The sequence below is a fragment of the Chroicocephalus ridibundus genome, chromosome 2 (assembly GCF_963924245.1).
Source record: "Chroicocephalus ridibundus chromosome 2, bChrRid1.1, whole genome shotgun sequence".
In the NCBI taxonomy this organism is placed as follows: Eukaryota; Metazoa; Chordata; class Aves; order Charadriiformes; family Laridae; genus Chroicocephalus; species Chroicocephalus ridibundus.
The window spans coordinates 118473992-118500489 of NC_086285.1; the positions used below are offsets into that span (position 1 = coordinate 118473992).

The 26498-nt window shown below is 40.8% G+C and overlaps 1 protein-coding gene across 4 annotated transcripts in view; it reads left to right on the plus strand.

Annotated features, from left to right (window-relative positions):
* LAMA3 (laminin subunit alpha 3) overlaps positions 1–26498 on the plus strand; it is a 128098-nt gene that overhangs the window by 32653 nt on the left and 68947 nt on the right. The window contains exons 9-27 of one of the 4 annotated variants that reach the window (XM_063326721.1): positions 1594–1684; positions 2898–3029; positions 4860–4922; positions 6255–6296; positions 6428–6565; positions 7387–7521; positions 10143–10277; positions 11668–11805; positions 12325–12371; positions 13287–13386; positions 14626–14678; positions 15091–15196; positions 17215–17314; positions 17802–17958; positions 20930–21068; positions 22644–22786; positions 24233–24333; positions 24448–24601; positions 25975–26135. In XM_063326721.1, the coding sequence (XP_063182791.1) occupies positions 1594–1684; positions 2898–3029; positions 4860–4922; positions 6255–6296; positions 6428–6565; positions 7387–7521; positions 10143–10277; positions 11668–11805; positions 12325–12371; positions 13287–13386; positions 14626–14678; positions 15091–15196; positions 17215–17314; positions 17802–17958; positions 20930–21068; positions 22644–22786; positions 24233–24333; positions 24448–24601; positions 25975–26135 (2135 nt within the window). Of the gene's footprint in view, positions 1–1593; positions 1685–2897; positions 3030–4859; positions 4923–6254; positions 6297–6427; positions 6566–7386; positions 7522–10142; positions 10278–11667; positions 11806–12324; positions 12372–13286; positions 13387–14625; positions 14679–15090; positions 15197–17214; positions 17315–17801; positions 17959–20929; positions 21069–21260; positions 21394–22643; positions 22787–24232; positions 24334–24447; positions 24602–25974; positions 26136–26498 lie in introns of all 4 variants that reach the window. The other 3 variants (XM_063326723.1, XM_063326724.1, XM_063326725.1) reach the window with 3 other exon arrangements.

Below are 26498 nucleotides of genomic sequence, written 5' to 3' on the forward strand. Positions count from 1 at the left end.
AGGGTGTCAGTTTGAACCGAGCATCTCCTCTAACTGGTTCATAAACCTCTACCTCCAGAAATTCTTTGGTACATTTGAAATAACTTCTGGATTATTTGTGTCCAGCTGCGTTGTCTTTCGGCAGATATCGAGGTGGTTAAAGTCATCCACAAGTACCAAGGCTTTCTCTAGCTGCCTGAAGAAGGCGTCATCTGCCTTCTTGTTCAGGTGGTTTGTAACAGACACCTACTACAATATCAGCGGTGCTGCTCTGTCCTCTTACCCACAAGCCCTGCACAGGTTCATCGCCTGCCCCAGCCCCATGGAGAAGCCCCGGCACGCTCTGCAGCCCCAGAGCTGGACAGTGGCATCCATCTCCAGGAGCTCTGTCTGGGGTGAGACCTCTGATGTGCCACAGGCGTTAGCACCAGTAGTCTCCAAAGAATGTGCCGTGTGATGTGTTAAGACCATCACTGCACAATCTCCAAGTAGCCCTACACATTTTTGAGATGCTGGGCTCCTCTGTGGTCCTGCCATGCTAAGTGCTGCAACGGACCACTGCGTCTCCATCTGCTGTATGACGTGAACATCGCACTCCCTGATCTAGCACCAGCCTTTCCCAGCAGTAGCTCAGATGTGAAGGTGCTAGAGGAGGCTCCTGTCAAGAGTTGGAAGCAGAACCCAAAACTACTGTGCAAACTGAGAGCGCCAATGGCGAGCAGCAGCCCCAGCAGTGTCCTGGGTGCCCTGCTCATGAACCACCCCACCAGTCCCTCTGTTAAATGCTGGGTCTCTGCTCAGCCCTGAATTGCAACACTCCCTAAGGAGGAACTAAACAGTGAGCGGGAGCTGGAGGCTCCTGCTTTGATTGCTCCAAGGCAAAGCTTTTCTCCCATCTCCAGTTCCCCATTCACAAGACCCACCAGAACACCTCATCATTGTGATTTACTCAACTGGTGAATGTCGCCCCCACCAGAGGGGTGCTTTGCTGCACGAGTTGAAATACATTCAGGACTCTATTCACAGGAGTTTTATATATTTTTCCTGCAGTTCAAGTTACTTACAGATTTTTTTCTGTGTGCCTAAGCCACATGTTTATAGAGAAGTATGCTTTTCTGATGGAAGATCTGTTTCGTGATGACCTGACTGATCAGGTTTTGGTTTATTTTGATGTTGCTGATGTTGCTGTTATATAGGGTATTAAAAAAAGTAATGTATAGTATGAAGAAAAATTAACGATGCAGTTGCCTGAACAATGTATACGTTATGATAAGAAAGTAGTATAAAAAGAGATAAATATCATGTGATAGTTAAAACAGAAATTTTTTTCCTAGATTTACTTCTTTTTGGTTAAAATAGCTCTTTTTTATCATGCTTTAAAGATAAAATTCAGCTGCTTTATGGAGAATACAGTGATTCAGAAATCTGTAGAGAACAGGTGGTTAAAGAACAGCAAATGATGAATGCAATCTTTATTGCAGTCATATTCCCTTCTTTTCCTGTGCTGATCCTTTTTCAGTTGTACATAGAAACAGTGTAAAGGATGTTATTGTTTCTTAATTCTTCCAAGTTCCCCTTTTTTCTCATATTCTTCTTGTGTTCTATTTTGTATAGCATAACACAGCTGGTATTAACTGTGAGAAGTGTGCAAAAGGTTACTATCGTCCTTATGGCATCCCAGTGAGAGCTCCTGATGGCTGTATACGTGAGTCCTTTTCTATTAAGTATCTTCTCATGGTAGTGGCTTGGGGTTTTTTTGCTATAATGAGGTCATGGGATGCATCTTTTGGGGAGGAAAAATCAAAGAGTGGCCAAAAGATGTTGGAGAACAATTGCAAATGTCTTTCTGTTTTGCTTTAGACCCTTTTAGACCCTTTCTTCTCAACTTATGTGTCATAGGAGCCTAAACTTTCAGTCCATCAGTAGGATAATAGGAGGAAGTACGTCAAAAAAGGCTGCTGAGGAGACAGGATCATGTAAGCCAGGGGTGCTGCTACACACCCCACAGTGAGGTGCCATAGAATCATAGAATTGCCTAGATTGGAAGGGACCTTCCAGATCATCTCATCCAACCATCAACCTAACTCTGACAAAAACCATCACTAAAGCGTATCGCTAAGTACTACGTCTGTTCGTCTTTTAAATATCTCCAGGGATGATGATTCCACCACTTCCCTGGGCAGCCTGTTCCAAGACCTCTAGGAAGCCACTCTCATCTCCTACCCTCATGACCTTGCTTCTCTTAGCTCTCTGATGTATATATGAGGTATCCCTTGGCTCTTGATCACTTGAAAGTTTTATTCTATAGCTCAAGAGGTCACGAGGATCTCTACTCCTACTTTATGCAATGCTGAACCTAACATCTAATAAATAATGCAATAGGATAATTACTAATATAACATTTTAAAAAGAACTGAGTATAGGTAAGAGCTGAATTACAAACAGGCTGAAGGAGCGTTGTGACAGGCAGGCAGAAGCTACGGTTTGTTGTATTTGGGTATTGAAATGAATGGGAAGTCAACAGAGCCGTGGGGTGCTGCCAGAATGTTGCACGTGGTGCGTAAGGGAAGGTGGATGGAGCATGGTGCTTACTCTGGATCATGGAGAGAGATGAACAGAAGCCAAGGAAAAGACAGCTGCTACAGTGCTGTGGAGTAACACGCAGCTCTCTGAATTAAAAAAAAATAAATTAAATGCTCTAAGAAAATAATATAAGTCTTACCTCTAAGGGACAGCATAAATATTAATTGGAGATGCAGAATACTTGGAAAATATGTAAGTGTATGCAAATGTTAATTCTTTAAATAATGAGTCACTCACAACTTCAAATGAAACACTATTCTAATGCCATTGTGCTCTGCTGTAAAAGGCAAATTAATTCTTTTCCAAAAAGCTGCTAATTGCTGGTATTTACTTAGTCTGCAGCTGTAACTCGGAGCATGCAGAGGGCTGTGAGGAAGGGTCTGGCCGCTGCTTCTGCAAGCGGAATTTCCAGGGAGAAAACTGCGAACACTGTGCTGATGGATTCTATGATTATCCATTTTGTGTCCGTAAGTATACAAATAATAATGCCTCTTTTCCAGTATTTTAAAAGTGCATTAAAGAATTAGCCGTTTTTATGACACTTGACTTGGTTAAAACATCTGGCATTTCAGCTTCGCATGTTCACACGTTCTGATAAATCAATTGTCGTAATACTGAAGAGAGTCTGGTTTATTTTACAAAACTATGGCTACTTGACAATCAAAGAGATTGTGCTGCATTCTCACAATTCTGAGTTCATTTAAAACATCTTCATCAAGGCTACAGCCTGGCTCTCGGTAAGTCATGAACTCCAGTCCTAAAGCTCTGCAGAAATTGTCTAAACATGTCTCAGGCTCTATAGGTATAAAGATGCCTTGGACTGGGAAGTGGAACACAACTTTAGTGAGGGAGAGGGGAGACAATGGTTATGTGCTCTCCTTGACATCCCCTAGGACTTGGAACTTGTATCCCTGATAAACAAAGCGTGTGGGCTGTCAGTGGATTAAAAAATAATTAAAAATGATTCTAAAATAGCACCTGGGTAATGCTGGAAAGATCCTCCTGGCAGAGCAGAAGACTCTTAGCCGTGCTCTCTTATTTTTGCTGGACTGTGGGTAGATGCAGATATGTGGGCGAAGGAGTATGTTCCAGTTTGTTTCAGATTTTTGAAGAAGTGGTTGAAGGAAAAGTGTTTGTAAATCCAGAGAAAATAAACATATTAGAAAAAATTACCTGGCACAAATGCTGAGTGCTTCGCATTATTGAAAATGGTAACAGAATGCTATCTAATGCTATTGATTAATTGGAAATTAGGTTTTTACATTAAAATAAAGAGATTAAAATTAGGTGTTGGGAATTCAGCCACTTAAATGCTTTTCCCATAAACAGATTAAATATAAAATAACAGAGAAAAAAAATAACATGAGGGTTGTGTTCGCTTCATAAAAGCTTGTGATTCCATGATCAGATTGTAAAAACGCATCCCTGCGAGAGGTTGTGCCCTCAGGAGAAGTGTTTCTGACAGCTGATAAAATAGGTTTTGTCCTGGGGCAAGGTGTGAAGTCTGACTAAAACAGAGGTACCATGATAAAAATGGAAAAAGAGGGAAATCAATACAAAACAAAGGAAAAAAAGGCTGTAAACAAATTGCATGTTTTTTGTATTCAATGGCTGGAATAGAATAAATCCTCTCTGTACAGTGCAGTCTAGATTATCATATCTCATTTATCTTCTTGTTTGTAATCCAACATTTTTAAGTAAGTTCAGCTCAGGTGGGCCTTGATCTAAGTCACACTGATGTTTGTAGCACGTCAACTTTGGGTTCCATCTTACTGGAGGAAAGTTTGTTGGGTTGTCTTTCCCATTCCTAAACTGGAGGATTCTCAAATAAAAAGCTCCCAAGATGTAATGTACGTGTCATGGATTCTGGCCGTTCAGGTAGCGAGTGGTGATGGCACATGGCAGGAGATGGACCTTCAGCTGGAAGCAGGGAATGTGAAATAAATATGGAGCTCCCTGGGTAGCTCTCATAACACCGTCTAGCATGGGAAAGCTTTCTGTATGAAAGGGTGGGGAGCGGGGGAGCAACCTGGTAGCATTTCCAAATGGTGTCTGGCCTTTCCTGCTTGTTCTTTTGAGAAGGGGTATTTGTACCTGAATTGGAGAACAAAACTAAAATGTTTCTTTTCCTGTTCCTAACTGAAAGGAAACTGAGCTGAAGTTGGTCACTTGCTAGAGTCATGTCAATATCGCGGTCCCTGTGTTGACAGGAGATGACTTCATGGTTTGTCGTGGTTTTTAGTGAAATAACTGTGTGTCTGTTTCAAATACGCTTCGTTGTTTCTTTTGTTTTAAAGGTATGCCTGTACATCCTTTTACTTCTCCAAATCCAAGAGATGAAATGGCTGGTGACATAATTGGCAAGTTATTGGTGGTTCTTCTCCCCAAACCCCCCTGCCCCCATTTCACTGTTTCTCCCTGTGTCTGTTTTTCACTGTTTCGGTGGTGCCTGCTCTTTCATGGAGATTTATGTAGTAATTTTGCCACCGTTGGTATTTATCTTTTGGAGAGCCTTTGTTCTTGGCAGAAGTTCATCATATTGTCATGTTCGTATTGAACAGTTTAGTAGGCTAGTTTCAGAAAGAGTTATGGATCGAAATAAGTTTGACCACCCTCCGGCAAACATCTGCAGAAGAGGGTGACCATCTTGTCTGGTGCTCTTATGAACAGATCCATCAAGACTTTCTGACATGTACAACTTGTCAGCTGCTTTGCGCTGTAAATCTCTTTGCGCTAACTGGCCTCTGCTTCTCGACTGTCCTCTTGCACCTGGCAAATTGTACATCGCCCTCGGCAGTGAAGGACTTTGATTTTGAAGAGAGCTACATATTTCTTGTTTAGCCCACTGCAAGGCTGCCTGAAATCCATACAATGATTCCCTCAGTGGCCTTATGTTTTATAGTATATATTATCATACTGCAGAAGGGAGACATCATCACAACTAGTGCTTAATCACATACATATATGTAATGCACTTTGAGATGAATAGCTTTAAAAAAACTCAAAACCTTCTTCATATCCTATAATCAACATTCTTCCCCTTTATTTCTATCAGCTTTAATAGAACTGGAGTTTATGTTGGCAAATGAAAAAGTGTTTTCTTCTGTGAATGTAACAGGCATTTAGATGTAAGCAGACAGTACAAATCCATATATGTATTTAAAAGTCCCAATTGTTTTCTTGAAAATGTCTGCAGTTGCCATCACAGCCCACAAAGCCTCAGTCTCCTGTATCATTTATCTCCTTTGTACAGCATCCAAAATAATCGCCCTGGTGGGCGTCTGGGTATGCTGTGTTGCATATCCCCTTCCCTTCCATATTTTTAAAAGGAAGAAGAAAGAAAACTCCAAAGATAAAATGAAAAATTATAAACAGAGGAAAACAGATCTTGAGCTGTTTACATTTTCAATGAGTAGCATCTGACTCTGAAGGCATACGAAAGGCAACTGCCTCTAAGTGGAAGCTTCTGTGTCTGTAGAAGTTTTAAATTTGTGCTGGCAGACTAAGCGCGATTGAATTTTATTTTTTTTAAAATGATATTTGTGTGTAAGCGTCATGCGAATAGTTTTTTCGGTTCAAGAGTAATAAATGCTAAGCACTGCTCTGTTTTTCTCTGCAAAAGTATGAGGAGCTGCGTGATTTTATGCACTAACTTTGTTCCTTTCTTTCTTTTCCTTTCCTCCTGTAACTAGACGGTGGCTGCAAACCAGGGTATTTTGGCCCCCAGTGTCTGCGTAAGTGCCATAGTTTCTTTGATGCCTGGAGCCTGCGCTCCGGTGTAAATGCCAGCGTTCGGCTTCCAAGCGAAATAGGAACTTTAAGGCCGTAACACCGCAAATGTTTTCTTTACAAATGTGCTCTTCAGCGTGCCAGTGCCACGGCGCAGGAGTGCTGGGCGGTGACTGCGATGGAAACACCGGACAGTGCAGATGTCGAACTGGATTTCAGGGGTTTTCCTGTGACACCTGTGCAGCTGGGTATTTTCACTACCCCTTCTGCCAGGGTGAGACAAACATTCCCTTTCGGCAAGCGTATCCAAAATACAGACCCAAGTTTTATACTGAAGGATGAAGTTTGTTTGCCACTGAAATGTGTTCATATGGGGCTCTCCCAAAACTCATAGAAGTCAAAGAAGAAAAAAAAATGTGATGAGGAGAGATTTCTATCTAAAAATGCCCTTATTTCCTTGGTTGCTGCCTACTGTGTGATGCAGCTGTCAGACTCCAGCTTGGGGTTGGATTTAGTAACGTTGATGAAACTTAGAATACCTTTGGGAACATTTCTGTTACTTATCCTTGTTGGTTTTTTTAAAAAAAAATATGTTTAATTTGAATTTGCAACCTCACTTTTATGGACCAAGCTGCCCTTTCTAATCAATACTAGAAAACTGACTGTTTTTAAACTTCATTAACCATACTGTCTTTTTAGGCATTTTATTAACCCCTCCTACCCGAGATCGTAAATCAAAACCATAAATTGTTTCATTTTAGTCTTAAAAAAGGATGGAACTACTTTCAGTAGTTGGCATACCACTTGGCATCGATAAATCCCACTCTGAGTGGGGACAAGCTGCGTGTAGTGCTGCAACCCTGGTACTGAACCCAGTAGTTACTTTGAGCCAGATTCTTTTACTCTTTCTCCCTCTATGCTGATTTATTACAGATGTGGGCAATGAATAAAAGCTATTATGAATCAAAATAACTCTGATGGGAAGATTTTGGTCCTGTTGAGCACCAGGGAGTTGCTCTTTTTTTAAGTTAAAGACAGATAAAAGAATAGAGCCTGTGCAGAGGCTGCCTCTGAAATGTCTTTTGTGGTTTGCAGTGTGCGAATGTAATTTGGCGGGTACCCAGCCCCAAGTCTGCGATTTTCTCGGGAGGTGTCTTTGTCGCTCCGGCGTAGCTGGACGTCAGTGTGACAGCTGCCAGCCTGGCCACCACTCGTTCCCTGCCTGTCAAGGTAAGGCTGCCATTCACATGCACAGCATCGAAGAGGCCCCCAAAGAGGCAGACTGGAGGGCTTTTCGGGTAGTGTTTCTGCAGTGGCAGAAGCAATGTTCAGAGCAGTAAATGGGCAAGGGACTCTTGCTCTCTGCAGTGAAATCCTCGTACGTTCTCATTCTCCAAGCACTAATTCCAGGCGTGTTTCCATAGTAGGGAAGAATTATATAGTCTGTTTTCTCACAGGCATTTTTTTTTGGCACGGTCAGATGGTTTGATACAGCCTCAGTCAGCACAGCTGTCTTGCTAATAACCAAAGGACCTGAAAGCTGTTTTCACATGGAGACCTGCAGCACCAGAGTATGCTTGATTGCTAAGGAACTGGTGTAGCAGAGCTGTGAAGCACGAATCTACTTCAGCAGAGGGTCTTCGTTTGGTACCTTGTGAAATGTGTGTTCTGTAAATCTCAAAATGGGAAGCTCCCATTTTGCCCTTCACAGGGATTTCTCACTCGTTTTAAGTTCACACGATGGGCACAGAGCCAACCTCTGTTCATGTAATCATGAAACATGAATGAGGTCCATCGGGTTTCACCAGTGTACCTGCCACCAAGGACTAGCCTGCCTTTTACAAGAGAGGAAAACTGATCAACGCTGATGAAGTGTAACCGTGAATATCATTATGGTTTTGTGTGTGTATGAGGAATCCATCAAGTCCTACCTGGCCCCTAGGTTTCGTCTGCCTTTGCAATGAGTGAAGGAGAGACCCTTAACCCTGACTGAATTTTACAGTGAGAAAGAATATAGGATATTGATGAATTCTGATATGTACTTTCCTATACAGCTTAACAAGATTTATGTAGAACGTTACGATTCACTTTCTTCTCTCATTATTTTTGGTTGTTTGCAATAGCAGTCCTCTTCCTTTTGGGCTTACGTACTTGTTTATGTCCTATAAATAGACAGCAGAATCCTTTATGCCCTTGCAAAGTTATATTATGTTGTGTTACCAAACACAATGGGTGGAATAGAGAAATACCACATGACTGTGTTTTATGGTCTGGAGTAGATTAACATTTTTTAATGAAAAACATAAAATCAGGATTCTGCGTTGGTACACGCTGTTCAGTGGTTTCAAAAAACTCTAACCATTTTATTTTTCTTCGAACTGAATCAGGTATCAATCTTAAAGCAAATCAAGCCCGTACTGAGTAAGTTTGAACTTTTAACACCAAAAGCTGAAAAGAGACATAAAAGCTTAGAAGAGCATGCAAAAACAAGTTGTAAAAGACGGATAAAAATAGTTGAAAACCCCGTCAGTGGGATTACTCAGAACTGCTGCAGTTCACAGCTTGTTCTGATAAAATAAGCTGCCATGGGTTTAACCTCGAACTAATGCAGCATACTGCAAACTGTGGTGGAAAGTGAGCAGCCCAGCCTGCTACTCCTGTTTGGAGCTGTCATCTTCAGAAAGGACGTAGATCTACAACTTTTTGGCTGCTGCAGGTAGAACTGATCTCTCTGGTCTTGCCTTGTTGAACTCAACAGAAGCTCTATTCGATAGGAGTGATATCAAAATAAAGCCTTTAAACAAATCAGTGTTTTTAAAATGAGAAGAGAATGTAATATAATGTTTAGCTGGGGCTGGAGTCTAGTGTAAGTGATGTTTTTGGAAGTTTCAGTATTTGTATTTCACTTATACTGACTTCCTACCAAGCCCTGCGCCTTTCCAGGCATCTTTGAAGTAAACACAGCAAAGTCAGATGTCCTTGGCTGCAGCAGAAAGAGGAACTGAAAGGGGGAACCAGGAACACGAACCTGGAACAGAAATACAGTGTTTGTTTTATATTTCTGTCAGTCAGCCATTTCTGTCAGTCATAAAATGCAAGTGATTAACTGCAACACTTTGGCTTGTACCTGGGGCACCTGGGATTCCCTGGTGGGCTCCCATTCATGTACCCTGTGTAACATCCAGCATTGTTTCAGTAAAATGGCACATCTTATCTGTGATAGAGCTGTTAGCCTAAAATAGTGGTAACTCCAAAAGAAGTCTGTTGGTATAGTCTGACCATAGTTTTTGTTATAGTCTGACATTGTGCCTTGTGTATTACATGCAGATTCCTGCAACGCACCGCTTGCCAGTTTGTAGGATTGAAGATGTCAGCAGTTTTTACCTTGTGCATCATTTATTTGTGCATCATGAACTTTTGCTTCTGCATCATTACTCATAAGCTTCTTGTTAGCCCTTAGACCTAGGCTAGCTTTGTGGATGCTCTTCCTCGGAGGTTATTTTTTAAAGATTTAAAGTTAAGTACTTCTGTCATGTGACGTTCTTTCCATTGTAAGATGGATTTCTGTCCCTTACACATGTATTTTGCAAGGCATCGAACTAAATCTCTAAAGTGCACATTATAGAATTGCAGTAAGAACCTGATTATCAATGGTTGAGGAGGCAATTACAGTATAAGCATCTATTTCAGGACATTTATTGTTGGTGGCAAAATTATGGTTAGTCTGGTTTCCTGATGATTGCTTTACATTCAAAGGTAACTTTTTTGGCAAATTCTGGTTCAAATAACTGCTGGTTTAGACATGAATCTGTCAGGATAGTGGTTTTTTTGTTTTTTTTTTCTCGGTGCAGAATGTAACTGTGATGCTGTTGGCTCAGTGGAGAACACATGTGGTCCTCGGGGTCAGTGTCTGTGCCATAGTAACTATGCTGGACATAGATGTGACCAGTGCGCTCCGGGTTATTACAGCTATCCCAACTGTTTGCGTGAGTAAAAGCCTTTCTTCCTTTTCCTGGAGTTAGCTGTGTCACTATGATAGTTTTGTTCCATCCAAAGCTGGCAGCAACACCACTGAAGATCCAGCCGGTGGCCAGGCGTCCTGGCAGGCACTCACTCTGGTAGCCCTCCCTGGCACATCGTCACTGATCCTGTGCTGGTGGGATTAATGTGACCACGGCAGTGTTTGGCCTTGGCACAGTTGTATCTCTCTTTTAAAATACATAATCTAAAGTTTAGGCTGGGCAGTGGGTATGTACCTTTATGAGTTCTGGCTCAACTTAAAGAAAATAATCTGTGTTTCAACTGGTTTGGGATTCTAATATTTGACACACTGTCCTGTAAATTTTTAAGTGCGTGCATTGGTGTGTGCTATTGACCTGTGCCAACATTGCACCCTAAATCCTAGTCTAGAACAGCTTGACTCTGCAGATCTTCCATCGTATCAACAATTTTTCCTGCCCATGTTGGATCAGTTGATCGGGCCCAGAATGTGTGTATAGGTTTTTCACATCAAGCAGAGGGAAACCTGCAGGCGCTCTCATTAAAATCAGCAAGCTACTTGATCATCGTGAACAAGACTGCTCCTTCCTAGAAATCAAAAGATTATTAGTGCTAAAGAAGGAATGTATCCTCAGAATACTGCTATTACTAATCACGACAGCCACAGCAAAAAAAAATCTTACAGGTTTGTTCTCTCTCTTTAGGAGACTGGCTACTACTTTAGTAAGATAATTGTCATTAGCCATTTCACCCTGAGACTCTATCTGAGCAAAAATTAGTCCCCTGGGCTGTAGCAGCATTGTTCTTTTTAGTGGCATTATTCTTATTTGTCCTGTGTGTGTAAATCATTGCACAGCTGAGACCTTACGTGGGAATCTGAAACAATAAGACTGTTGCATGGTCATATTTCAAAGCTTCTGGCCTCCTCTGCCCTCAGATCTAGAGGTGTAATGGGCATACAATTTTATAGTCTATATTTCACCATCATATTTTTAAGTGCAGGTCTAATTACAGAATTTGCACTGTGCATTCTGTGCCATTAGAAGATCAAGAAAGTGGAAAGCCAAAACAAAGCCTGCTCTGAGGATGGGACAAAAAGGCTGAGGAAGAGGGATTTATTGCGGTTCCAGATAATCCTACTTGTTTCTGTCAAGACCAGAGAAATGTCAAGACAGCAAAGGTCACCTCAAACTCATAGGTTCCAAGTAGGGGTGAGAAACCTGTGAGTTATAGGAGCTATTTATTGGAAAGAAAAATGAAGAACACTCTAGACAAATAGTATTCAAAACCTCTACAGTATTAAAGTTTTGGGAAGTTGTTGCTTGATCCCTACAGAGTGAACCCTCCCAGCCCCTGTCTGTGTTTGTTGTTATGTAGCTTGTCGGTGCTCTCCTGACGGTTCCCGGCACGGCACCTGTGAGCCCGTGTCGGGGCAGTGCCAGTGTCAAACGGGCGTCACGGGGCGACGGTGCGACAGATGCCTTTCTGCAGCCGACAGTTTCCCCTACTGCGAAGGTAACACTTCCGAGGGAAAACCCTCCGTGCTCATTGGGGTTGCCCCCGTTTTTATTGCAGGGTTCTCCAGGGCAGTCTGCTGCCTGCGAAGTTTTATAGAAACCCCCTGAAGCGTAGGGAGGGAGGGATGTGCCAGGAGCACATATTAGATGAGCTTATTTGTCATTCTGTAGGTTATTTCGCGAAGTGAACTATAACATTAAAACCTTTTTGAAATGGTGGCACAGGAACTTTAAGAAAACGTCTCTCAGTTCTCTAGGTTAGTGCTATATTTTTTCCAGGTGACTTACATTGCATACCAAACCAAATAGTCTAATCCAGGCTAAATACACATTTGAAAAATCATTATTAAAGGCTTCTGCTGGTCTTGAAGTTTAAAGTGTTTGAGTTCCTACAAGGTGACCATATTAAAAAGCCCTTTCAACCTCACACCTGCTACATTGTACTTCTGCACTACTACATTCCACAGCTCTTTTTTCAAAAGATCTTTCAATGTGTTTGTTTTTTAATTTCATAAAGGTGTCAACAGTGAATGCGACCCTTCGGGTAGCGTTGATTCTCATTCTGTAAGTATTCTACCATCATAGCTAACAATACCTGTTAATAATTCATGTGCCCTTGCTGAACACATTCCCTTCATTGCTCAAGCCCTGAAGCCTGCTCTTAGACTGTGAAAGAATTGCACGAGTTTATTTGCAGAGTAAGAGTGGAAATAAACTTTGTGTTTTGTTCTTTGATCATACCAGTGCGGTTACCTGTTAAGTATTCTTTTAAAAATCTTTTATATATGGAATATGTATACTGTTATGTCATCTTGGTATGCTAGAACACGAATATATACATGCAGATGTGCATATGTACCTATGCATGTCCGGTGCTGGGTTGCAACTGGCTATTTCAGCATCAAATTGTTCTTGAAAAAATTATTACCTCTTTGTAACTGTTGCTATTCCACTATTATTGTTATTAATACACTGACGGTTATTATTAGTAGCATATTACCAGAAATCACAGTCATTGCTAAATGTGTAGCAAAGAAGACCTAGAGGATAAGTCTGACAGATGAAAGAAGTATCTACGTAGGCTCATGTATACAATTATGTGTGTCTTCCATGAATAAAGGAAGGAGTAAATATGAAAAATCAATGTTTTTTTTAAAGGTAATTTTGTTTTTAAACTTTTTGCAAAATGGTTAGTACTTTAGAGCAGTTCTAATAAGGCTATAAAAGAACTGGAAAGTACATTTGTTGGGACATTTAGAATAAATTAGATAAGGAAAAAGTACACAGGGTGGAACAATCCCATGCTGATAGTATGAGACAGAAAAACGTAAGAAGTCTGAATCAGCCACAGTTTCCATGCATCTATAAATGTCAATAAACTGCCTTAGCTGTTAATAACATTAGGTTTTTCTTAATACTAAAGACCAGTATGTTTTTTATGAAGCAGATGAACCCATATTAGCTCCTTTCTGCCATTAGGGCTATTGTCAATGTCTTCAGCACGTTGAAGGTCCCACCTGTAGTAAATGCAAACCATTGTACTGGAACTTGGCCAAAGAAAACCCTGAGGGATGTACAGGTATGGTGGCTTCATGGCATATTCCTTTGGCTTATGGAATGTGTTAAATTCTTCTGAAAGTCATCTTTATTCGCTGTCTCCATCTTTGGTGCTCGGTGACTTTCACAGCTCTTGTTAGCAGCCTGTTTTTTCATGCTACTTAATTTTAACATCAAATTACCAGTGATACCAGCAGTTACTTTTAGAAATTAGAGCATAGTTTCATGAGTGGTTGCTAGTGCTGGAGCAAGATGTGCTCTGACTTAAAATGATGTGTACTCCATACAGCCCTATGGCAGTTTTACTGGAGTGAGACAGGATTCCTGCCTCAACGCTGAAACCAGAATTTGTCTCATTGTTTTGAGAAAAAGGTGCTTTTTCATTTATTATCGTCTCCTAGCTTGTAAAGGAGTGAGAAGCCTTCTTGTGGCCTCAGGGCATGACAAATCTGTTATGGTTTATGTCTATTTAATACATTTGCAATTTTCAATCTTTGCTAACAGCAAGTGTGTGTTTTTCAGGCAAAGAATAATAATTTTAAAGATGAAAAAGGGTAAAGATAAAAAATCTTTAAATTTATTTTTTCCCCAACTATTTCCTTTCCAATAGGTTCCACCACAACAGCCACCTACATAGAATGAGTAGCCTTAGAGCTGATACCAATATCGTTACATCTTTGACTCTAAATCTCTAAGTACTATGCAGTCTAAACATCTCCTCAATGATTAATTACTGCACCTTTCACGTAATTCATCTTCTCTGCCTTCAGTCACAGAGTCAATACTGGGTTTCACCAAACCTCTAGGTCAGCGTAGCTCCTTCCTGCAATATTTGCTTCATTTATATTTCATACGGAGAGTTGAACCGGTCCCGAAGTGGCACTGCAGAATAGAAGGGGACAGTCAGGCTGGAAGACACTGTCTGACACAGGCTGCAAAACTGGCTGTTTTGCATCAATTGTCTGAATGTTTCTAAGAAAGAAAACAATTGTAAATCCAGATTGAAGACTTGTTGTTAAACACAAGTTAGAACCCTTTAAAACACAAGTAAACCCACGTACACGGACGTTCTCATTCTTTCTCCTTTGCTTTTTCTTCTCACCTTGTGTCAGTATCTGTCTGCTATTCTGCACCTTCCTGAGTAATATTCACCTTGTGGCACTATCACTCAAAATTGCAGATTCAGGGTGGTGGGTTGTTTTTTGCCTGCAAAGTATCTTGGAAAGACAAAATGCAGATTGTCTTTTTTTCATCTGTGCAGCATGCCAGTGTGATGTGAGTGGAACACTAAGTGGAGTCGGAGAATGTCAGCAGGTAAAGTGAAGTTAAAAGAATGACATTAATTACATTGATTTTTATAAAGGCAGATTGTTGTAACACTTGGTAAGGTAGGCATCTTAGTACTGATTAATGCTTTTGCACATAAAGGGGCTGGTTTTATATAGCAAAGAAGCAATTTTATACCGAAGATTTATACATCCTAGGGATGTGTATATTTTGTACATCCTAGGGATGCATAAAACTGCAAATTTTTCATTGTCTTGAGTTTATGTATTTTCTAGTCTGCTCATTGACAATGATATGTGACAGAAGTTATGTCCAGAAAATATTTTTTATTGATTAGGATGTTTTTCCTCTTTAGAATTAGGAGGAATTCAAAGTACCAAAAGATTTAAGTTCTGAAAAAAATGCTGAAACATTTTTGATGAAATTGTTTTCTTCACAGGAAAATGGGCATTGTTACTGCAAATCTAATGTTTGTGGAGATTCCTGTGACACTTGTGAAGCTGGTTATTATGCTCTCGAAAACAAGAATTATTTTGGCTGCCGAGGTAAAATGATTAAAGGACATCACTAGGAGCACATTTGCACATCGCATGCAAGTCTTTAGAATTCCCTAGGTTGTATTTTGAAAATGTGGATGTATTTGTTGAATCACTCATGTGCACAGCATTTTGCCCTACTGCTTGTAATTGCCTTTAACCCAAGTAAATCCTCCTCTGCCTTCCAAAGGGAGAAAGAGCAAGGCAGATGTTATTACTGTGGTTCCCAGCTGTTTGTGGCTCCCTCACTTGAGGAAAGGTGTTCCTCTTGGAGTTCCTTGTGCTTCACCTTGTCTTCCCTGGTGCCCCATTTACCACCATTTGCTTGAGGCTTCTCTGTCAAAGCCCACGGTGAGGTTGCACGAGGGGATGCTAAAGCTGTTATCTTACCAAATAAGATAACCGAGAATCATTCCTCCTCTCGCTCCTTCTCACAAGTTGTGGGGCGAGGGATGGTTGGTTTTCCTGCAAGCACTACCTGTAAGAGTGGTAGCTCTCTGTTCCACTTAGCAGTTTTCTAAGGTCTGCTGCTGCAACGGGAACTTAAAATACTACAACAGATACTATCTTGATTTTTTATTTTTTTTTTGCAGGTATATGCATGCATTGCTTTAGCCCAGGGCTCGATGTGTTTTGAGGCAGAGCCAGATGTATCTGTGATGTGGAGAAAGTGGTCCTTCTTCTGAAGGAGACTTGCTTTGCCCCGTACTTTGAGGGGTGTAGGGCTACTTCAACAGTTCCCTTCCCTCCCAGTCCCCCCGCTGTAGATTTAGGTTTGTTAAAATTACTGAAAGCACTTTCACAGACTTCAGTGTGCTTTACACCTGTCCAGGGTTGATGCGAGAGATTCATTTTTAAAGCATCGAAGTTCTTCTTACAATCATTTAATGTGTGCAAAGTTAAAAAAAATGGCTACAGTATCAAACAAAGCTTTCATGCCTAATGTGCAAACCAAGGAGCTAATGAATCATAGAATCACAGAATGGCAGGGGTTGGAGGGGACCTCTGGAGATCATCTCGTCCAAGCCCCCTGCCAGAGCAGGGTCACCCAGAGCAGGTTGCACAGGAACGCGTCCAGGTGGGTTTTGAATGTCTCTGGAGTTGGAGACTCCACCACCTCTCTGGGCAGCCTGTGCCAGTGCTCTGCCACCCTCCAAGTAAAGAAGTTCCTCCTCATGTTTAGGTGGAATATGTTTAGGAAAGCGATCTGTTTTCACAAAGCTGTCAAATACTTTAATTATCCTTGATTTTGAGATTACAGGTGCTTAACATGCCTCAGAAAACAGGACACTTTTACACTATGATGTAAATACATGTTTAGGAACTTTCAACCTTTCAAGTCAGCTTGAAATTTTTAGCCTAGACATACTTGTTCTTAGTATGATATATTACACCTTATTACTAGAAGTGTCATTTAGTTTGTGCCACAAGTCCTATCTCCTGTAGAAAGTCATTCAATATTGTCATCCAATATTGGTTAAAAATATGCATATGCTATTGCATAAACACGTCTTCTTGCTGTGTGCAATTTTTATAAGATAAATTAAGTGTCGTGGTACCAGATGCTGAAAAATTAACATCTTACACTTTTTTAAGTTAGGTCTTCTTTTTTTGTTTGTTTCTAAAAAAGTAATTACTCATCCTGATATTGCTGTAGAAATTCTGACTTTGGATTTGAAAACACTTGAATGGCTGTTCTGCAAAACTGTAGTCCAGCATTTAGTAAAGTGGCATGGCTTATTACTTTTGATTTTTTTTATAAAGTGGCTTTTGTCACATTCCAAGGAGAAATAAAGAAAACAACCACAAACGCGGGAAGCCAGAAATAGTTGCAGCTTATGCATGTGTGTTAACATGTGTTTGAAAGAGCCTGAGGGGTGGGGAGTCTGACGGCCTCCGGAAGGAGGAAACGAGTCATTAATGGTGTTTAATTAGCGGAAGCGAGGTGTGTTTTCTGATAACTTTTATCACTTTTTTTTTTTTTTTTTTCCTGATGGGATATTTGGCTTCTGCTCTTTGCCTGCCAGGCTGCCAGTGTGATGTTGGAGGATCCCGCAGCCCGATGTGTGCCGAGCCCTCGGGTGGCTGCCAGTGCAGGGCGCACGTCGTGGGGACGACCTGTCGGGAGTGAGTCTGCCTGGAGCTACTGGTAGCTCGTGCTTCAGCGTAGTTCTTTCAAAACTGCCCATCAATCCCTTCCTATCCTTTCACAGGCGGTTCTGGATTTGTTGATAAATAAGCTGGTAAAATGTATTAGGTACTGGTATTCATTTTGCTGGGCAGTTTTCTTCTGTTATTTCAATAAGATTTTTTAACTTGTTTCCTTAAATAACCAATACCTTTTTTGCAATAGTATTGCATAAGTATCTATATATCTATCAAGAGTTATATAGGAAAACATACAGCTGTAAAAGCTTCTGGAAGGAGAATTCTCATTACATCCATCTTAGCAGCTGTCTTGTAATTTATTAGCTGCTACCAGGATTCCTCAGTCATCAGTAGGTCACCTCCCATCCACTGCTTTATGCTCTTCTTCGCGGCTTTATGCTCTTAGATGTAGGCCATACAGCAACTGATAATTCTTTGGTTTGCCTTTTTTTTTTCTCCTTGAAAGGCCTGAAAAAAACTATTTTTTCCCTGATCTGCACCACATGAAGTTTGAGATTGAAGACGGTACTACTGTCAAGGGAAGGGAAGTTCGGTTTGGCTATGATCCTCAGGAATTTCCTAGCTTCAGTTGGAGAGGATATGCCCGGATGTCCTCTATACAAGTAAGCCGGTATTTCGCTCAAGGCTTTTGGGTGAAAACATAGGTGTATGGTATGTGTGTCTCTACAGTACTGCTGTGCGTGTGCAAGGTCATGGAGAAACCAGAAGAAAGGACAGGATCTCACTGATCCAAACTTTGGCACTGTATTACTGTTTGGGTTAGCGAGTGTTGATATTATTGTAAGCTGGTCGTTGCTACTGCAAATATGTGTTCTTCGGAGATGTTCTTTGAGGTTTTTTTTTGTCGAGAAATATGTGTTTTGCAATAGGTTTAAAGAAAAGAACTAACAGATTTAAAGTCTATAATACTAAGTGCAGAAATTCTTGTCAGGCCAAGGACAGCAAAAACAGAAGAAGACTGATACTTGGCTAAATAATAATTCGAATTACGGAATTCAGCAGCAGTCTGTGTCCATAAGATTTTCAGGTACCATCACAGCGCTGTCACTGAAGCCTTGTTACACTTGCAACTTGTATTGAGGGAGGAAGAGAAAGGTGCCGACTTCATTAGGAATGATAGCTTCAGATTTACAGCAAACAGGAAAATGTGTGATTCAGTGAAACAAGCCGTGAGTGGGAGCATATCGGCAGCATTTATTTTATTCTCATGAAAGTCTATAAAGAAACTAAACAACAGCAGAGGGAATAAATAAACCACAAGAAAAAAGTCACCACAATTTAATTGTGCGAGAAGGAAGTGAACCAGGATTTTACAACAGTAGATTCGAGCAATAAATGCTCACTCTTCTTAAAAGTAGTACTCTCTTGTCTGTAGTACTCTGGTGCTCATTAGAAATTTTTAGTCCCCAGGTATAGCTGTGTCCAGCCTCTGTAAGTTGTCCAAGGACTAATGGATCACTGTAGACTGAGACATAAGCACGTAACCATTGCACAAGCAGAGCGATTTCCTTTCTGTTCTTCATTTTTCACTCTTTCACCTTTGTTCTTTTGGGTTTTTTTAAACCCAGAGCTCATATTGTTGGATCTTCAGAATTACTCCACATTCACAAATGAAGGCAACTCTCCAGCAGCAGTGATTTCTTTACTTTCTAGCTGCTTTTTGCATTTCATATCCAGTGGCATTTTGTAAAGAGGTAGTGAAAGGGCTTAGTCTCTAATCTTGCTAAAATCGTGCATTATTTTGCTTACCTGGATGAAGCTTTTCACTCCTGTGAGTAATTGTCAGCTCCAGGCCCTCCTTAATTAGATCCTTGCATGGCTGAGATAGGCTCACGTTCTTCATCTTAAGGAACTTTCCTAAATCTGACATAGTGTTTCTGTGTCTTGCAAGACCCTGAAATAATTGTCCTGACGTTTATTTTGTAGAAGACAAATAGTGTTACCATCTCTACCACACAAAAGGCTAACGTAACAATTTTTTTGTGAAAAGAAAGTATTTCAATACAATTAAAATTTTTTGAGGTGAAATAAGTAAGCTGTGTGTGACCTCAGTGGAGGTGGTGACTGGTGTCCTGTCAAGCTGCCAACACAGATGTTTCATTACAGATAGAGGAGCTCACAGCTGGGTTCGGATTTTAAAGCACTGGCCAGAGTTGCCCAAGTTTGTGACAGAGCTCAAAGAACAATTTCTCCCCAGTCCCTGCCTTTGCTTGAAGCCAGGGACCGACGTCTCTTCCTCTCTCATTCCTCACATGTCATCTTTCTCACTCTTCAATGTGTCTTCTAGATTTTCCATTAAAGCTGAGAAACCATTTTGATAAATCTCCCGAAGCATGTTTCTTTTGCCTTTTATTTTTTGTTCATATCTATTTTTCAAGTGTTCCTTCAGTGCCTGTCTTATCCATGTAGTATCCTTCAGTAGTCATCCTTCTCCGTTACTTGGAAATACTTGTAAAACCTTCCCCTACTTGTCTGTATTTTCAGTCCTGGTCCACTGTGCTTCTGCAGTCACCTAGATTTTAGCTATCTAGTCTCTGTAGATCTCTCAGCCCTGCCATCTGTTGTGTGTCTATCTTTGCTTTCTGCTTTGCACTTCTGGTAAGGAAGTGGAGGTCTCTGGGATGATGATGACAACAGAACTGAGGAATATACATTCAGAGCAGCATATGGGAGCTGCCAATCTTGCATTTATTGTAGCTTTTAGCAATAAGAGAAAATGAGATTCGGTGCTCTGTTCTCAAATGTATGGACCTGAGAAAACCTGTGTGTTTTGGGGGAAGCAGAATGGACCATAGTGGTGGGGAGGTCACCGTACCACAAGCATCTTGGAAGGGCACGTCGCGTGGACTGTGATGGGTGAACTGGGAGTTGGATAACGAGGGGAGCTTTAGGATTTAGGATGGAAAGAAACAAGCCACACCCTTGCGGTTGCACCAATCCTAGTTTTTCCTAATCCACCACCAACCCTTGAACATGTCTCTGCCGATTCTGTTGCTCTGCAAACTGAGTAGTGGGGGCCGTGTGAATGCAGCCTCCTGCGGGCTCGCTGCCCATCCAGGGCCGACAAGCGGCTCCGGAGGTGTCAGTTCAGCCCCAGGGCAAAGAGAGCCATGGCATCACATCTCTAAGAAACTGCGGGATCTGGTGGAGGAGCAGAAGTTTCAGTGACGGTACGAGATGTTTGCATGCTGTAGAGCGTTGTGGGTGATCTCAGACTAGGATCAATGGTTCCGGCATGTTCCTCAGGAAGCCAGGGATATGGACAGCCCTTGACAACATATGTCTCATTTATGGCACAGGAGGGGAGAGTAATGGTAATATACTGTACATGTTTCAAGGCGCAACGTCAACACACGTTAGTTCAGCCTTTCTGTGTCTTTCTGAATAAGCTGTTCCTCAACACGAGTTTTATTTCACAGGAGGTTTTGTTCCGTATTCTTTTGTAAGCTGCCCGAGCCTTTCTTTTCTGTTATGGAGTTTGTCTTTGCCAAATGGTTTTTCTTTCTCTGGGTGCTAGTAACAAATAATATACTTTCCTTTCCTCCTTTTTCCCTTTCTTTTTATTTTTCCCAGCCAGAGGTGGTTGTGCCTGTCACTGTGGCTTCCCCTAAGCTCTTCCACCTAGTCCTCCGCTATGTCAGCCTGGGCTCAAAAAGCTCTAAAGGGAAGATCTCAATTGCTGAGGGAAAACATTTTGGCACTAATTATACTTGTAAGTGAATTAATTTTCTCACTAGGCTTGCCTGTCTTCCTCTGTCATACACCAGCATTGCCATTCCAGAATATACTTGTCTGCATGTGTGTTTTTCTTGTAGGACTTTAGTACGGTGCTTGCATGGCTTCTAACTGTTCCACTGTTCAGCACTTTACGGCTGGTTTTGTTGTATTAACTTCCATTTTTCAGAACGAAGTGAGGATAACTTTGAATGTGGAAAAATCAAACCTCTCCTTATTTCGCATTATCCTGAGATATATTAACCCTGGAGGTGAAACATTATCTGGCCGCATATCTGCTTGTCAATCTCGGCCTGCAACAGGTAGGTGCAACTCAACGGCACAACCCATCAGATGAAGGTTAGATCAGAGGAGCCTTTTCAGGGTGCACCTAAGTGAAATTTGTAATGTCGCTGAAAATGCATCACTTTTAACAGTGTCGGTGCTTTTGTGCTTTTCCTAATATGTTTTGCCATGTAATTGATGTGGCTGTGTTTGCATGAAACCCCTGCTTACAGTAGTAATCAACATTTGTTTTTGGAAATGTTTGCCAACCTCAGTGCTTTCAGTTCTTCACTTGGAAGCTGTGAACTGTGTGTTCTATGAAGCTTTTAAAGAAGGGATAACGGCACTTTTTTTGGTTTAGTTGCCTTAAATATTTCAGTTTAAAGGTGACTTCTGCCTTCATTCCATGAATAACATTTATTTAATGATGAATCCAATCTACCAAGTTAGCTCTGATTACAGACCTCAACAGCATGTGATGCCTTTTGGGCCCTGATAAAAGATAAGTACTCCGTGTCCTCTGAATGGTAGAGGCATACCAAGCCTATACACAGAATTATCTCTTATTATGCCTAACCTGAGCATATTGATGGGAGCTAATGGAGTTTAGTCATAGATCCTTTCAGTAATTTGGAAGAAACAAAACTGAAGACTTGGCAGATACCACTCAGCAGTGGCAGCAGTTTGTGGTCGGGTCTGGCTTGTATCACCTGGGAGGCAGGGAGCCAGCTTTTGTCTGTGTCGAGGGGCTTCAAAGAGGAAACCTTTAATATTCATAACAGTTGATCCTCACGACTTCTTTTGGATAAAGCATACTGCAGCTATGTTTCTGTTGTATATCACCTCTGCCCAGAAGTTACCTTCAGTTACTATCCGTAGCGAAACATTTTAGATGCTACTGAGACCCTCCAGTATCTGAAATACTTGGCTGAAAGTCACATGAGAACAGGCCTTGTGTCAGCTGAACATACTGCGAGTCATTGCCGAGACAGGTGGAATGGAAAATAACAGAAGAGGAAAGTGAAGACGTGAGCAAATCCCAAAACTGGCCATTACAGGGGCAGAGCTCTGCTTTTCTGAACCAATTTGCTCAAGACTAATAAGAACAAAGACAACAACCACTGCAGAGCTCTGTAGCTGCCTGCGCGTGGTTGAATACACTGTTAATACATATTGACAGAAAAGCATTGATGAGATCACCAGTCCAGTGCACTAAGCAAGTACAGACGTTTTACACAGTCCCTTATTTTTTTACTTGATTTTTTTTTCTTTTTTTTTTTGCTGGCAGGGGCTGCTCAGAGCATAGAGTTTGTCTTCCCACCCAGCAAGGAGCCAGCTTTTGTCACAATCCCAGGAAAAAGCGCCACAGAGCCTTTCTCTCTGGTTCCAGGCACGTGGACTGTCAGTATAATGGCAGAGGAAGTCCTCTTGGTAAGAAAACAATTGAGGAAAACAAGTGCTTGAAGGCTGTCATGATTGTATTGCTCTGGAGTTGTTTGCAGGGAAGAACCCCGCAAGCAATTGAAATACAGCACTAGTGAGAAGAGTACCGCAGCAGAATATCATTATGAAAATTTACAGTTCTGCCTCTTATTTAATTTTTCTTCTCTGACTTTCACTTGCTCTAATTTTTCTTGTGCTTACAGACTTTAAGTCTATCTGGAATCTGTACTTTCAAAGGATAAATTAATATTAACATACAGCGCAATTGGTTGAGCATAAATGCTCACAGAAATTCATAATTCTTACATATCAGATGTTGTATCTAAAGCTTGGCTCAGCCACAGATGGCCATGGCTTTAGTTTCTTGACAAAGATTCTTCAGACAAGTATTGTGAGATGGGCTGCATGACTAGCAGCTCATTTTCTAAATGTTTTTATCCTCCCATCATTACTCTTCTTTCACTCACTGAAAAACTGAAAGAATTTCTGACAGCAGTTCTGAGAAATTGCTATAAAAAGTCAAATTGTTTGAGGTGATCATTTATGAAAAACCTTGAACTTGTATGATCCCAAAGACAGCATACTGAAATTCATATGTATATTGTAGAGGGTTAACGAGTAGCCAGTGTCTTTATTCATTAAGCCCGGGGCTCAGTTAAATTTATGGAATACCACAAAAACTGGTACTAAAGAGCTTGCAAACATATTTCTTGCTGAAAGTGACAGTACTTATTGTGCTTAGGTTTTTTTTTGCTAATAACTTTGAAAAGGAATTTATTAGTGACCTTAGCCCAGCATGTTCTCACAATTCTAAGTAAGCTCTAATATGTTAAGTAGGCAAGGCAGAGCAGAAAATATACCAGATTTTGAAGCACAGCTTAATGGATTACGTGGGATATTTTTATAAAGTCACCTGGGATACGTGAATCTGCCTCGTGGAGTCACGCATAGTTGAGTTGTGTGCGTGTGGGTTGCACCCATGGGTGAAACCTGCACCCAGCTGGCTGTGTGGTTACAGAGCCTTGCACCTATTCAGTGCTTCAACAGAGCAGTCAGTATATATGCCACGGAATGAACCAGCCTTGAATGATTTTATTATTCTCCTGCTGCACTTGGAAACAATATTAAGCCGTAGGGAGGCTCCTTCATGAGCACCATCTTGTACAACACATGATAGGAGAGTGGCTTGACACTTTCCCTGCTCACAGGGCAGCTGCCTTCATCCCATCTCTATGAAGGTATAAATAGAGTTAGGGAGACACGTTCTGATGTTATTGGCCCATGTACCAACAAAAAAAATCCACGTCTTGCAGATGCCTTCTATAAAACTTGTTTATGTGGTTGGTTTTGTTCGTTGCTACATTGTGAAAGCCTAGAGATGTTCCTTTTGTAATTTTCTGCATGGCCTTGCATTTGTTATATTTTTGCTCATAGGATTATATGGTGCTGTTACCTAGTGATTACTACGAAGCATCCATCTTGCAGATACAAGTTACGGAGCCTTGCACCTATTCGGGACGCGCTTCAACAGAGCAGTCAGTATATAAGATACAGAATAAACCAGCCTTGGATTATTTTATTATTATCCTGCTGCACTTGAAAACAATAATAATCCTGTGTTTTGTTTGGGGTTTTTTTGTGTGTGTAAGCTGCTTGCTCTATCAGCATCTGCCACTGGGCAGATTTTCCTGTGTCCTTGGTTCAGAGGCAACGTATTTCAGCCATGGGGGCGAATACAGAAGAATACCTGTGCGACAGCCAACTCCTGATCAACCAGTGATGTCCCACATCAGTGGAAGAGAGGTCAGATTCCTGCCTGCTAATTGCACTCCCATCTGCACTGTTGGCTCTAAACCTACCGGACTAAAACGGTTGCAGATTTATAGCTCAGGATCCCTAAAACAGACTCTGTGTTAAGTTCTACATTTTATACAGAACTGTGTAAATGGATCAATGTAGGCAGGTTTATAACTGTGACAAGAGTGGACCTTTAAATCTGACAAAAGTATTTTAGTAAATAAAAATCCCTCTGCTTTCGGCCTTCTGGCTTGTTCAGCACAGTGTTTAATTACAGCAGAAATGGCATAATGGCTTGTCAGCAGAAGTGGTGTACATAATGTCATTCTATCTTTTGTTTGTTTGTTTGTTTCTTAAATAGCTATACTTATGTAAAATATTTGCTTTACTAAAATACAAGCAGAAGCAATTATGCCACTGCTGTAGGTCCATTGAAAGAGGAACACGCTTTGTGAAATTAAAAATTATACTAGAAGAGTGTTTGGTAAAAATAAAGTATTTTATCAAGCATATGATAATTACATTTAAAATGACTATGCCCTCTGTTTCCGTGTTTGGTTATTGCTTTGAAAAGTACCAAGTGCAACAAGAATACTTACATGCCACAGGCCCTGATGCATGTGCAAAACTTACTGGTATGAGTAATTGCAGTGAAGTCAAGAGGGCCGTCGACAGAATTATTTACATGTTTAAGTGTTCGTAGCCTCAGGAAATCTTGAGAAAATTAGTTTAAATTTGAAAAGAATGATATAGCTAACTGTAGCAAAAACCTCTGTAACCACAGTACTGTCCATGCAACTGCTTCAGAGTATTTTCCATCAAATATTATTTTAACCAACTCATGCAGGAAAACTAAAAGAAAAACTTGATGCTTCAGAGAGTGGCATTGCCTATTTGCTGGAGAAGATTAACTTTTTGTAGGGAATCAATATACAGCACTGCTATGGTAGGAATTGTGTTCCTGGAAATGACTTTTTCAGTGGAGCAATAGAGTACATTTTTATTTGTTATTAAAGATAGCATAGAGATGAAGGTGACAATGTTTTAGTATCATTAAAGTTTCCTCACTGATACTTTCTACTGGGGATGATGATGATAATAATAATAATAATATACTAATTTTGCAGGCATATCTTACAGCCTTCCTAGAACTATTATAATGGCAGCTGCTTATTGAACTCGGTTGACTCTTATGAGTGGACAAAGTGATATTTATAAGCATTGCTTCTATTCTGCTGAATGTCTCTTGCTGAGACAGTACAGGACTGGCCCTGGACTAATGCAGACCAGTTGTCTTACAGGGCAGGAAAGGGAGTTTCCTGCAAGAAAGGGAGTGAAAAATCTAATGGCTTTTTTCTTTTTCAATGAACTTGACCTAGGTCAATTTGCAGATGACCATAAATGTTCCCCAAGTTGGTCGCTATGTTCTGATTTTTGAATATGCCAATGAAGAGGATCGGTTATACACAGCCGAGGTAATAATACATAGCCCTGGACCTGTCACTGAAGGCAGAGTGAGAATATACAGTTGTAAATACAGGTAAGAAATTCTAAAAGTAATCACTACATGTTTAAATAAGCATTTGGGATTAATTATTTTTTAATACATAATTTACCATGTAGATTGTTCGAATTTTAGGGTGATTTAAAAGCAAGTACATGATTCTGTGGGTATTGTACAGTTTTTTAATTCTCTCTGTGCAGTCAGCTCATTACATATTGCTACTGCTTCAGTGTACTGTTTTCCTATACAAAGGGTTACTTTTTTGTATGCGTTCATAAATCCTTATAAACTGTTAACCTCCATGTCCAGTGGCAGAGCATCACTGTTGGCTGCAGATGCCTGTACTGTTTTTATTTAGTTAAAAGCTTTTATGTCCAAGGGTTTTGGCTATAAAAAATG